General features: G+C 40.3%; 3 protein-coding genes across 3 annotated transcripts; 2 read left to right on the forward strand and 1 right to left on the reverse strand.

The window, feature by feature from the left end:
* The first annotated feature begins 1420 nt into the window (after nt 1-1420).
* Nucleotides 1421-5361, forward strand: LOC102709447 (pentatricopeptide repeat-containing protein At3g53700, chloroplastic-like). Its single transcript, XM_006650659.3, has 3 exons — nt 1421-4050; nt 4796-4954; nt 5064-5361. Exon 1 carries the CDS (start codon nt 1618-1620, stop codon nt 3784-3786), a length of 2169 nt encoding a protein of 722 aa, XP_006650722.1. The 5' UTR covers nt 1421-1617; the 3' UTR covers nt 3787-4050; nt 4796-4954; nt 5064-5361.
* A 704-nt stretch (nt 5362-6065) lies between these two features.
* On the forward strand, nt 6066-9330 carry LOC102709724 (PITH domain-containing protein At3g04780). Its single transcript, XM_006650660.3, has 7 exons — nt 6066-6272; nt 6537-6660; nt 7701-7749; nt 7858-7918; nt 8053-8099; nt 8185-8262; nt 9015-9330. Exons 1-7 carry the CDS (start codon nt 6105-6107, stop codon nt 9061-9063), a joined length of 576 nt encoding a protein of 191 aa, XP_006650723.2. The 5' UTR covers nt 6066-6104; the 3' UTR covers nt 9064-9330.
* Nucleotides 9331-9408: 78 nt separating this feature from the next.
* Nucleotides 9409-11593, reverse strand: LOC102710005 (protein LIFEGUARD 4-like). Its single transcript, XM_006650661.3, has 4 exons — nt 11174-11593; nt 10927-11040; nt 10192-10349; nt 9409-9826 (listed from the first exon to the last, which is right to left on the reverse strand). The coding sequence occupies exons 1-4, from the start codon at nt 11427-11429 to the stop codon at nt 9620-9622; spliced, it is 735 nt and encodes a 244-aa protein (XP_006650724.2). The 5' UTR covers nt 11430-11593; the 3' UTR covers nt 9409-9619.
* Nucleotides 11594-12437: the final 844 nt, after the last annotated feature.

The following is a 12437-nucleotide window of genomic DNA, read 5'->3' on the forward strand; positions in this document are numbered from 1 at the left end:
AGATGAAGGCCGCGTTCAGCTGGGGTGAGGATAGAGTTAGTTAGCCGGCGTGAAAAATACAGTGATAGATTAATACATGATTAATTAATTATTAAAAAATATAAAATAGATTAATATGATTTTTTAAAACAATTTTCTATGGAAAATCTTTATAAAAATATACTGTTTAGCAATTCAGGAAACGTGTGCCGAAAACGAAGAAATCTTGGGTAAGAATTTGCACCGAACGCAGCCGAAGTAGTTGAAGAAATTTGCAATCAAGTAGGCAAATACAAAGTGGTGGTACAGCAAGCAGGACCAGTTGCACTGTAGCAGGCCACATTGAAGCCTACAAAGCTAACCAAGAATTAAGAACAGTGCAAATGAAGCTAGGTCCCATCCTCATCTCAGCATGTCAGTGGAGTGTCCTCACTGTACTACGCCAGAACTGAGAGTAAACGGCCAATTGATGCCACTGATCCAATTGAGCTTGCTGCAGTTTAATATGTGGCCACTTTGGTTTAGGGATCGAGACATTATTCAAAGAGCTTTACGAGAGTGATATCTCTCTATCTCTTATTAATCATGGCATCAATGCATCTTATCAGCTAACTATGATACTTAGAGCTTTCGATGTTGACCATGCTAAATAGCGAGTATATGGCACATCTATAACATGCTTTCCGAGTCATTGCTAACTAAAGCATCATCTTGTAGCTTTTGCTCATATTTATAGGCTAAAATTTAATTTAACTTTAAGTTTGAAATAAATTTTAGAGTTTTTTTTATCGTAGTTTATCTTCTAACCTTATTTTTTTAATCACTAATTTTTTTAATCACTAAGAACATGTATATAAAATTTTTATTTACAACATATTTTTTATTTGTAAATATAACATTTAATTTTTTTTCTCTAAATAAGTCAAATAATCACCCCTGTGTTATAGTGGTAGAGCCAATGATATCATGGAGACGTGGAACATAAGATTGTGTTCGTATCAGATGATGAGCTGAGCTTATCTGCGACGTGCAAAATATAGACATGCTTCAATGTTTTTTTCCTGCGATGGTTTCCAATAGCTCGCCATGGTGCACGCTGATATTTAACTATGTAAGCTCATATGACTACACATCATTCTAGTTACTGTTCAGCACTGATTTGCTACAATAACAAGAAATTGAAGTAGGCAAGACGTGGATCCTTCAATTACTAGAAAATTTGTATGGAACTTTTTTTTTAAAAAAATGAAATACATCTCAGATTTTAAAAATGAAATACTTTTTTGTGAGCCCATACCAAAGCTGGGATTTTGACAAATCCAGCCCAAATAAAAAGGCCCATACCAGTTTTTTTCCTTCCTAATGTATAAGCCCATGGGCCCACCAAACCTGCTCGTCTTCACCCCCACCGAAATCTCCTACTCCAACCTCCACTCCGGCCGCCGCCGCCGCCGCCGCCGTGGCCGTACTCCGGCACCGCCCCCTGCCCCCGTCGTCGTCGTCCATGGTAACTCACGGCCACCTTCCCTTCCCCGCCGCTTCCTCCCACGCACGCGCGAGCGCGAGCTACAGGCGATGAGCTCTCCTACGTTGGTGGCAGCGTAGCTTTCATCCTCTCGCCATGTAGCTGCTGCCTTCATGGCGCTGAAGGTCCAGTCTCGCATGTGGTTTGCGAGGCCGCACCTGCTGTGGGGCAGGATGGTGTGCTCCTCTTGCTCAGACGTGCCCGCTTCTCGTGTTTCCGGCGGCGGCGCTAGAGGGGGTGGTTCTGCCGAGTTCGATTCCGCGATCCGATCGCTCAGGAGCAATCCCCAGCCGGAGAGGCTAGCCCATATCCTTGATTCTGCTTCAGATTTCAACCTGGCCCTTAGGATCTTCAGATGGGCTTCATATCAGAGAATGCCCATTCACACGGTTGACACATACGCCTCTATGATTGCCAAGCTCGGTGATGCTGGGAACCTTGATGAGAGAGGCGGCTTCCTGAAGGAGATGGTCAGATTGGATGTACCTGGATTGGAGAAAGTCATGAACGATTTACTTAAGTTGTTGAGTGGTAAAAGCCGCTTTGATGAAGCATTGCTGGTTATCCAGCATGCTAGCTCTGGTAATATCAGGCTGTCTGTCTCGTCTTGCAACGCGGTGCTGTGTGGTTTGGTTAAGGAAGGGAGGGGCTTGCGATCGTTCATGCGTGGTTACATGGAGGTTGTGAAGGCTGGAGTCCTTCCTGATGTGGAAACTTTGAATTGGTTGATTGAGGTCTTGTGTGAAGCTGGTCATTTAGACCTGGCACTGGCTCAGTTTGATAGGATGGCCAAGAAGAGGTGTACTCCTAATATTCATACATTCAAGATACTCATAACAGCACTTTGCTCCCATGGCAGAGCTGATGAATCGTTGAACCTATTTGATAAGATGCTGCAGCTGAGATGCATCCCTGATAGCTCGTTTTATGTTCAAGTTCTGCCCTTGTTCTGTAAGCTAAATAAGTTGAGGGAGGTCAGAAAACTGCATCAAATGATGAAAGAAGATAAACTACAGTTAGATTTGTATTTGTATAGCACCTTGATCAGATGCTTCTGTGAGAATCAACTATTGGATGATGCAGTCACAACAGTTAACGAGATGGTAGCATCAGGCCATGCTCCAATTACAAGTACATTTGTGGAAATTGTCGATTGCTACTGTACACTGGGCCAGTTCCACGAAGCCATGAACTTTCTTGAGGAAAATGATGTTGCTGAGATAGAAGCATATAATGAACTGCTGAGATCATTGTGTAAAAAAGGAAGACTTAAGGATTCAGCTAGCTATCTTAAAGAATTACACAGCAGAGGATTGGTTAATCATCACTCATGGAATATAGTTATCACTCAGTTCTGCAATGAAGGGAACATCAGACGAGCTTCTGAGCTCATCTGTAAAATGATAGTTTCCTCTTTTACAGCTGATGAGAGCACATACTCTTCTGTAGTATCTTGTTACTGCAAATTAGGATTGCAGAAGAATGCTTTAGATATGTTCAGAAGGTTGGATGTTAGCAAGTTATCCTTGAACTCAGAAACTTTATCACATCTGGTAGAGTGCTTGTGCCACATGAACAAGGTCCCAGAAGCAGCTGAGGTTTTTAAATATCACTGTACAAGAGGCTGCAGTCTTTCCAGTGAGTCACTTGAGGTGTTAATTCAAGAGAGTTGTATGGATGGAATGATTCGTGAGGCAATCAAAATGCGTTCATTAGCTGTTTTCTCTGGTACTTCTTGTACATTTACGACTTATAACACAATTTTCCGAGCACTACTCCATTTGAAGAAGAAGGACGTGTTACTTCTCTTTGGACAGATGCTAATGGAAGGTTATCTAATGAATGAGTATACATACAGTTGTATTTTGCATTGTTTCCTCACCAAGGAAACTATTTTTGAGGCTGCTATCTTGTTTAACAAAATGGTGAAGGATGGTTTTATTCCTGACCAAGAGACATTTGAGCAGCTAGTTCCTGATATGGCATTGTCTTCTTTACTTAATATGGTTTCAGAAAGTTTATTAGTGGTGGCAAATATAGATGGAATGATGAGCCCCAGAATATCTAACATTATTATTTATGGCCTTATTAAAGAAGGCTTCAAGAGTGAGGCATGTAGGTTTCTTGATCAAATGATAGAGAAGGGGTGGGTACCTGATTCAAAGACACATAGTATCTTGCTCGGCAACATTGGTCAAGCAGACCATACTGAGGTTGATGAAGTCAACCACACAGTGGATGACGATAATGTAAGCAACATACTGTTGGAGGGTCTAGATTAAGAGTCATGAGACCAGCTTGTATTAGTGTACAATCACATGCATATCATTGTGCAGCTGACATTTTAGCTCTATATTTGTGCACTATTCGAGGGACAACATTTTCAGGTGGTTTTCTCAGGAAATTCCATCAAAAAAGAATAGCAGGCATGTAATTTGATTTTTATGTGTATTGCCATAGAGTTGAATGGCATGTACTATCAACCAACCTCATAATATGTGTTATGAGGGTCGTAGAAACTACAAAGATCTCCAGCTGATGAGATGGTGAGTGACCTTTTTCCTTTTTTGCACATCATCATGTATTTCTCAGAAGACATCTTTTTTACCTTTTTCTTCTTTTACAGAACTTGTGTGATGTATTGACGCTCTATCATAATGCATAATGCTAAAATGTGTCTTTATTCTACCATATTTGTTAGAAAGTTGATTATTTTCAACAAAATTATCTTTGTAATGTTGTATGTTAATAGTTTGGGTTTTTTTCTTGACTTAATCTTCTTTTTTTTATTTTTTTTACATTAATCTTTATATTCATCATATCATTTCAGAAACTATGGATAAAAAAAATGGAAAGTAGCATCAAATCCCCATGATGTGATGAACTGAATTTTTCTTGGACCAACCATTCTTGTGCTTCTGTAGGCCTAAGTAACATATTTGTTTTAATTTGTTTGTGCTATAGCGCCTTGGCCAATCCTCTTTCACACTTAAATTATGTACAGTAGTCTTCAACATTTCCTTTTGGGAAGTGTGGGTACAAATAGACAGTATTCTAACTGTCTAAGTGCACCATAACTGAAGCCCATTATGTGAAACAGTACTGATAATTGTATGTTATTTGGACGAAGCATTCTTATGCTCCTGCACTCTTATGTTTCATCAAGGGTATCAAAGGGATACAAAATGAGTGGTGTGCCCAAGTAAACTTCTGAATTGAACAATTCATCTTGTATATACTTAAAGACTTACTATAGTTCACGCTGACTTGAATATTGTCTTGATGATACAGTTACCTTGTGGCGGGTTCAAAATAAGGAGGTTAAGCAAGAGAAAACAGAAGATTCAGAAGAAAGAACAGAGCATGAGTATACAAATTGAAGAGCACCACCATTATTTGCTTATTCTGAAAGTCTTAAGTGCGCCCGTTTTTACCTTTTCGGCTCTCTAGGTTTGCAGCTTACATTTTTACCATCATCATGCAGTCCTTTTATTACCCCATGTTTATGGTTTTGTCCATTTTAGATGGCTGATGCAAGGCATTACCTCCGTTTTTACAGTTGCCAGAGTCCTGACGGATTGCAAGGCCATAAACGCCTTCTGCGTGATGCTCATGGAAGCTATTGTCAGAACAGTATCCATCAAACTGTAATGCTTTTTGTGGAGGCTGAAAATTTTGTGCTTGCATGCCCTCCCAAGGTCTTTATCAGGGAGGTTTTCACGTCCAACTGTACTATACAAGTGTGCATCAAGTTTCGACTAATAATTTTGGTTGTAAGCCACGGGATGCCTTGAAATTCTTGCCATGTTCTGAACTGGATCATTATCATATTTATGTGTAGTGTATGTCTATACAGAGGGAACTAGATGCTTAAAAAGAAAATCTAATCAATTTAAAAATCGATCATTGAAATGATTAAAACTTTACAAACATATGATCATTGCTAAAATTTTGACTATTAATAAATTTTAAAATATTTACATGTATAGAGCCTTGCCATTTGAAAAAATTTACATGTATAGAGCCTTGCCATTTGGTTTTTTCAAAGAAAAAATGAAATGATATATTTACAAATAAAAAATAACTTTTGAGTAAATTTTTAGATATGTGTTCTTCGTGATATAAAAGCAAAGGTTGAAAAATAAGCTAGGATGAAAAATCTCAAAATCAGCTCTGATTTTAAGTTAAGTAAAGCATAAGAAAAAAAGATGAGTGTGATAGATAAATCTTCTAAAAAGTAAAAATTTATTTTAATAGAACATTATAGTCAAAGGTAAATTTTGAAGATCGTTTTATTATCTAAACGATAAGAATTATCAGACTAGTAGAAGTAGAAGTAGGTAGAGTAAACTTTGTGACCTTTTACGAGACTTGCATGCTGTACATTGATATGGGCCAATCGAACTACGGCAGTTTGACAGAGAGCTAAATTTATAATTTTCAACTAACGACCTTTAATTTTACGATTTTTTATTAAAATAATTATATTTCTCAAAAAAAAATTCGAAACAAAATGACGAGGACGGAAAGAAACCCGCTTACTTAAAATACAGCCCGACCGCACCAGCCGCAAGGATCTCACGGGTCGGAGTCTCGCGCCATGGCTGCCACCAACGCCCCCGCCGCCGCTGCCGCCGCCCCAGCTCCCGCCGTCCCGGCGACGCCGGTGCCGCGCGGGCAGGTGGATCTGGTTGACTTCATCGACTGGAGCAGCGTCGAGTGTCTCAACCAGGACCCCTCCCACAGCATCGTTAACGCGCTCAAGCAGGTAGCCCGGCCGCTTCTCCCCCCGTGCAAACCCTAGCTCGGTCTCAATCCCCTTCCGGCAACGAGGATTTTAGAGGGTTTTTTTGCGCGGTTTTTAGTGGGGTGGTTCGAATTTTCTCTTTTAGAAGCTTTGTTTATCTAGGGTTTCGTTAGTTGGGAGTAGAAGTTGGTGTTGTTCCTGATCGATCGGATCGCGATGTTGTTAGCAAGGTTTCCCTTCTGCGAATTTTGATGGCGATTGCATTTTGTTGCTTGGTGGTTGCAGGGTTACAGGGATGACGATGGGTTGTATGTGGCCAGTGATTCGGACGAGCAGCTGCTTATCCACATCCCCTTCATGCAGGTGGTTAAGCTGCATTCCGCCCTATTCAAAGGCCCCGAGGAAGACGGTGAGATCTTCAACCCCTGCTGCTGTTAGGGTTTTATGCATGGATGCTAGAGTTCAAGTACATTGATTAATTGAATGATGGAAGTTGCGTACTCTCATTTTAGGCCAAATCAAAAAGGCCAAGGTTATTATTTCTTTCAGTTGACTAGCTGTGGCATGATTACTCCCCTAAATGTGGTCTTAATACTGTTCTGTGTAATTAATGGCAATCCAGTGGGCCGCTCGGCTAAAACAGCGAAACTGAGTGGCCCTAAGATTACTTCGTGAGTTTAATCACTGTTCCAGCCCAGACCCTTGGCTATGCACAGATGAGTAGCACCGTGCCACCTAGCTGAGCAAGACATCTGTATAATTAATACTTACTGCAAAACATTTCTTACAGTTAGTATAGATGAGTTCAATTAGAGCAGTAACATTTACGTCAACTAGCTTTTAATGCTGGAAATTTTAGGGGGGGGGGGGATTTGCCTAGAAAACCTAAAACATCTAAGGCTTATGTGTCTGATCTAGTACTAATTGTATGAGGATCTTTATGTCAATATAGCTATATGGTGAAATCTAAGCAGTTATCTTGCATTTTTTGCGATAATTAATGACTTACTGGGTCTGAAGTGCTAACTGTCAGAGCACGATTACTGTGTAGCTTACATAGACAAATTGTTAATTTTGGTGCTAGTGTTGGTAAAAAGCTTTGATTGTTTAGACACTTATACGGCATAGGTGTCCGCTTGTTCAAACTCCAGATAATCATGTTACATCTATGGCATAACACATTAATTTATTATTAAAATTATCCATTTAGTAGAGATTAAATGAAGTTTTAAGTTCTTATGATTCGCTACCAGTTTTGATCCTCCCATGATCCCATCCATTTTCGTCTTGTGCAAAAGCTTCTCGTCCACACTTTGTTTATGCTTCTTTATCCATAGCACTGGATGAGCTAACTGATGCCTAAAAGTTAGCCACTTTTTAAATGTACTTCCACTGTTTCTTTTGGATTGTGATGCTTTCTCAAACAACTCTAATATTCGGTCATCGCAGGCCCAAAAACAATTAAACTCTTCTCCAATAAAGAGCATATGGGTTTCAGGTATACTGGCTTTTAACTCTGGAAGTTAAAAGCTTATTGAGACTTAACTTTTCAAAGCGTTCTGCCTTCTCTCTTTAGGCTGATATAAGTTTCTATAATTGATGGCAGCAATGTCAATGACTATCCACCAAGTGACAGTCTTGACCTGTCTTCCAATCATTTAGCAGAGGTATCTTTTTGTCCTGAGTTTTGCCACTCGATTTTATATTTTTTTTCCTTGATGATAATTTAGTATTTGACTACAGTTCCTATTTTCATCAATGTCTTACCTCAAAGTGATGAGCCTGGCCATTCTTTCTGCAGAGTAAGCCTGTGCAGCTTAAGTATGTCAAGTTCCAGAATGTTCGCAGGTATGTTCATTTCTCTCCAACACACGAGTGCAGTGCAGGTGCAAGCCTGCCTTTTTTTTTGTGATGACCTTTTTCTTCATTCCAGCTTGACTATATTTATTGAGGACAACCAAAGCGGAAGTGATGTCTCAAAAATTCAAAAGATTGCGCTGTATGGAACAACGTAGGTTTTTTTTTTCTTTATTTTCTAACTGTTCATGTGTTGTTCTTTTACTTGGACTGCTGAAATGGTGGAGCTACAATTAGTAAGTTTTGTTATAGTGAAGTTAAGAAAATAGCTGGTGCCCTTCAAAGTACAAGTGCCTGAATTCCCAGAATACATCGACGATGATATTACAGCTGTAGATTTGCTGAAGGAATCAGAACATCCTTGCCTAGTTAATCAAGTTGTTTAGTGTTGGGTCATAATACAATACCGATGGTTTGGAAGTTGGAACATGGAGTAGGCTTGCCTGCTGGGTGATTGATTAATTGTTAGCTATTGATTTCCTCATATAGATCTCAGTTTGCCAACACTCCAGCTTCTGTAGTTTAATAGCATTATCAGAGGGCAGATGAGTTTATTTAAAGATTAAAGCCAAAAGAGGTTTATCTAGTGCGCTTGTTTACATTTATTATATATCAAGGAAGTAGGAATAACCTTTGCTGGTTAGATGCTCCAATCTTAGCAGTTTCTATTTTGTGGGGGTAAAAAACTGATGGTAAAAGCACATAGTTACCAACTTAGAACTGAATATGCTAAATAAGTTCAACAAAAATCAAGCTTTGAACTTTGCATCAAGTGTAGCCCGAAATTTATATTTAGTTGTCGCAGAATTTCCCATGGGGACACATTTGCGATATTGTTATTATATATGTGCGCTGCGCCTGCCTGCTAAGAGATGCTTTGTTTCTTTTTTCTTTTTTTGGTTGCAGTGTGGACACCACAAACATGAAGGACCTGAAGAAGATAGAAGAGCATTAAGTCCATACAAAGTTAGCATGTTCCAGTGGGTGTACGGCACAAAAAACAGTAAACAGTTGAATTTCTAGTTGATCTTGGCAACTTTGCGCCCCCATTTTATACGTGAGGAATTTGAGAGCCGAAGGATCTGGTGGAGATGCCAATGCATTTGCCTCTTGGCCTCCTCGAGCTTTACTCTGTACTGCTGCTTATGGCTTGATGTGGCCAGCGAATTACCATGTTTTCCTCTTCAGAAATTCATATTTGGAGTTGTGGTACTTCTTGACCCATCTATCTGCGTCACAACAGTTTTTACTTGCGGTCTTTTGCCTGTCTGGTGAACTGTCAAATGCCATGGCATGAAAGATGATGGATGTAAACAACAGTATTGATTTGCAATGCTTTGCTTGCTAATGCCCAATCACAGAGGATTTAATTTTCTTAACCCCATCTTTACATAGACTGTCTTGTTAAAGAATAGAAGGAAAAGATACACACAAGTATCCAGCAGCAGGCAGGCCAGTGCCCCCTAGTTTGGTTGGCAATTTGTTTGTACCGCTGCTACTGCCTAGGCTACTTAGCCATCGGCGGCCTGGAGCAAGGTGACGAGGGCCATGAAGAGGTTTATGATGTCGAGGTAGAGCGTGATGGCGGCGGCGATGTACTCGTCGTAGGTGTATCGCTTGATGAGGTTGTCGGTGTCGTAGATGATGAACCCGGAGAACACCAGCGCCCCCACGCACCCGTACATCAGCTTCCCCGTCCTCCCCATCGGTAAGAAGATCTGCATATCCCAATTTATCCTATCCGATTATTTCATACTTTCTAGTCTTATCTATATTATTTATTAATAAATATATATAATTGTATATATGTTCAGCTAGAAATTCTTAATTAATATTATTAGTGTACTTTTGTCTTTAGAAGATACTCCATCTGGTTCATATCGTAATATTTTATAGTCTTGTATATATTTATCAATTAATGAATGTACATAATAACATATGTTTAGATTTATTAGCATTTATATGTATTTAGATAAAACTAGAAATTCTTACGTGGAGTAAATTTTTTGGAATGAATATGAAGATCTATTATTTGAAGTTGTTTTGTTTTAAGGCTGGAAAGGATGGAGTAGATGACACCTACGCTGATCATGGCGTAGAGGAAGAGGACGAGCGAGGCCGCGACCAGGAATGGGCCTAGGAACTCGAAGTCGTAGCCTTTCTTGGCCGCCCAGAACGTGTAGCAGGTCAGCCCCACCACCACCACGAACGTTATGCCCGCCGCCTGTAGTATCACCGTCCCTATAGACCACCCGAATTTCGCACAAATTTACGTAACATGAACAATCTTGATCTCATCTCGAGCAATAATAATGCAGGCATGTATGCAAATATCCAAAAGAAATCAGGGTGATTGTCAAACGGCTTATTTTCGAATAAAAATAATTTATGAATAAAACTTTTATACACGTATTCTGGCACCTAAAAACCAAAGATAGAATCTATACTTCAGTGAGAAAACCCTAAAATTAGGTCTAATTTAAGATTGAAGATATAAAATCTTGTTTTATAAGCATAAATAGAAATAAAAAGATAGGGATGACCATTAACAATGTACTATAGAATACTAGCTTGGTTTCAAGTCAAGTATTTTAAATTTTAACAACTTATAACAAAAAGTAAAAAAAAGATTCATCATGTAAAAATAATAGGAATATATTTATAAGTAAACAAACTACCAAAATATGGAACCTTCTTTATTTAAAATAACATACTTTTGTAAATATTATTGATTAAAGTAACATCTCAAAAACTTATTAAATCATAAAAATATTTATATTTTGGAATGAATAAAGTAATGAATATTTTTTGTCAGTACCGTTCTTGGAGAGGCAACCCAGCCCGACGGAGGCGCTGGTGCAGACGGTGAAGAGGAGGAGGAAGAAGAGGTTGATCGGATGCTTGTTCCGGAAGTAGATCATCGGCAGCATTACTGCACCGATCAATTCATCAGTTAATCATAATTATAAGCTTAACACTAATTGCATGGTCGACGCTGCAATGATCGGAGATGGCCGGCGGCGAAGGATGGATGCATGCATGGTCAGGAGCGGCGGCGGGCGTACTGATGAGCGGGGAGAGGATGATGGCGACGTAGGCGGCGATGACCGCCGGCGTGCGACCCTGGAAGAAGGTCTTGATGGGCTCGACGAGGTTGATCGTCGCGGCCACCGCGACGGTTAGCAGCAGCTGCACCGCCACGATCACGTAGACCTTGCGGATGAACGCCCACCGGAGCCGCGGGCTCTCGATCATGTACATCCCTTCGCCCGCCGCCGCCGGGTAGCACGCCTCCACGTCGCACTTGCCGTGCTTCCCCATGGCTGGCTTGCTAGCTCGCTCGCTAGCTACCTAGCTATCTACTTGATCGGATCCCTTCGATCGCCGCCTCCCCCTTGCAACCGGCCGGAGACGGAGACGACGACGACGACGGACGTACGCGCTGCCGCCGATGGATCGGTCGGTCTCGTTGCTGAGTTGGTGAGAGAGCGCGACGACGACGACGTCTTTTAGAAATTTTGTGGGTGGTGGAGGAGAGGTGGCGGCGGCGACGGCCATGGCGCGCGCGCTATTCTTGGCGGGAGCGCGCTCTCTCCTCGAAACGGTTTCCTCGTGTTCGTCCATGGAGTCCCCCTCGAGTCGTCGCCTCTGAAACCGGGTCCTCGTGTTTGGGCCCACAGTCAGCCGCCGCATCCACGTGGCATCCTCCTTCCATTGATCTGAGTCTTGTGCGATCATTAGTGATGTTATAACCACGTGGTATCGCATGTACTGATACTATTCTTTTCGATTAGTATTGATGTTATAACCAGAAAAGGGATTTATTATCTACTTAATCACTAGTGATGTCAATCCTACGATTGGTGGCCGGATAATTATCTATACTCGTTTCACAAGAAAGCAATAGTATTGGCAGTGAATCTGTCCCCACCATCTATCTTGTTTTTTTTTATCAATCACTCTATGTCCTTTAGTATTAAAAAATAGTTATTCTATATGTTATCAACATCTTATTTTATCTTAAAATACAAATTTATCTTTCTTAAAGAATCTATAAAAAATTTGATATACCGTGGTAAAGTATGAATACTTTGCTAGTTAAGAGAAAAGAGTAACAAGTTCCCAATATGTCGTTTAGACCAAGTTTATTTATAAATTATTTTTTATTTATAAATATATTATTTGGTCTTTTCAGATAAAAAGCCAAAAGACCACGGCCAAAGAACATAAAAGGTTTGATGATGCAACAGCGGGATAGCTGTGTGAGGTTTGATCCACCCTATCCTTGTTGCATCGGTTATGCCTGGTGGATCGTGATTGAAAAGTCAA

The sequence above is a fragment of the Oryza brachyantha genome, chromosome 3 (assembly GCF_000231095.2).
Source record: "Oryza brachyantha chromosome 3, ObraRS2, whole genome shotgun sequence".
Classification (NCBI taxonomy): domain Eukaryota; kingdom Viridiplantae; phylum Streptophyta; class Magnoliopsida; order Poales; family Poaceae; genus Oryza; species Oryza brachyantha.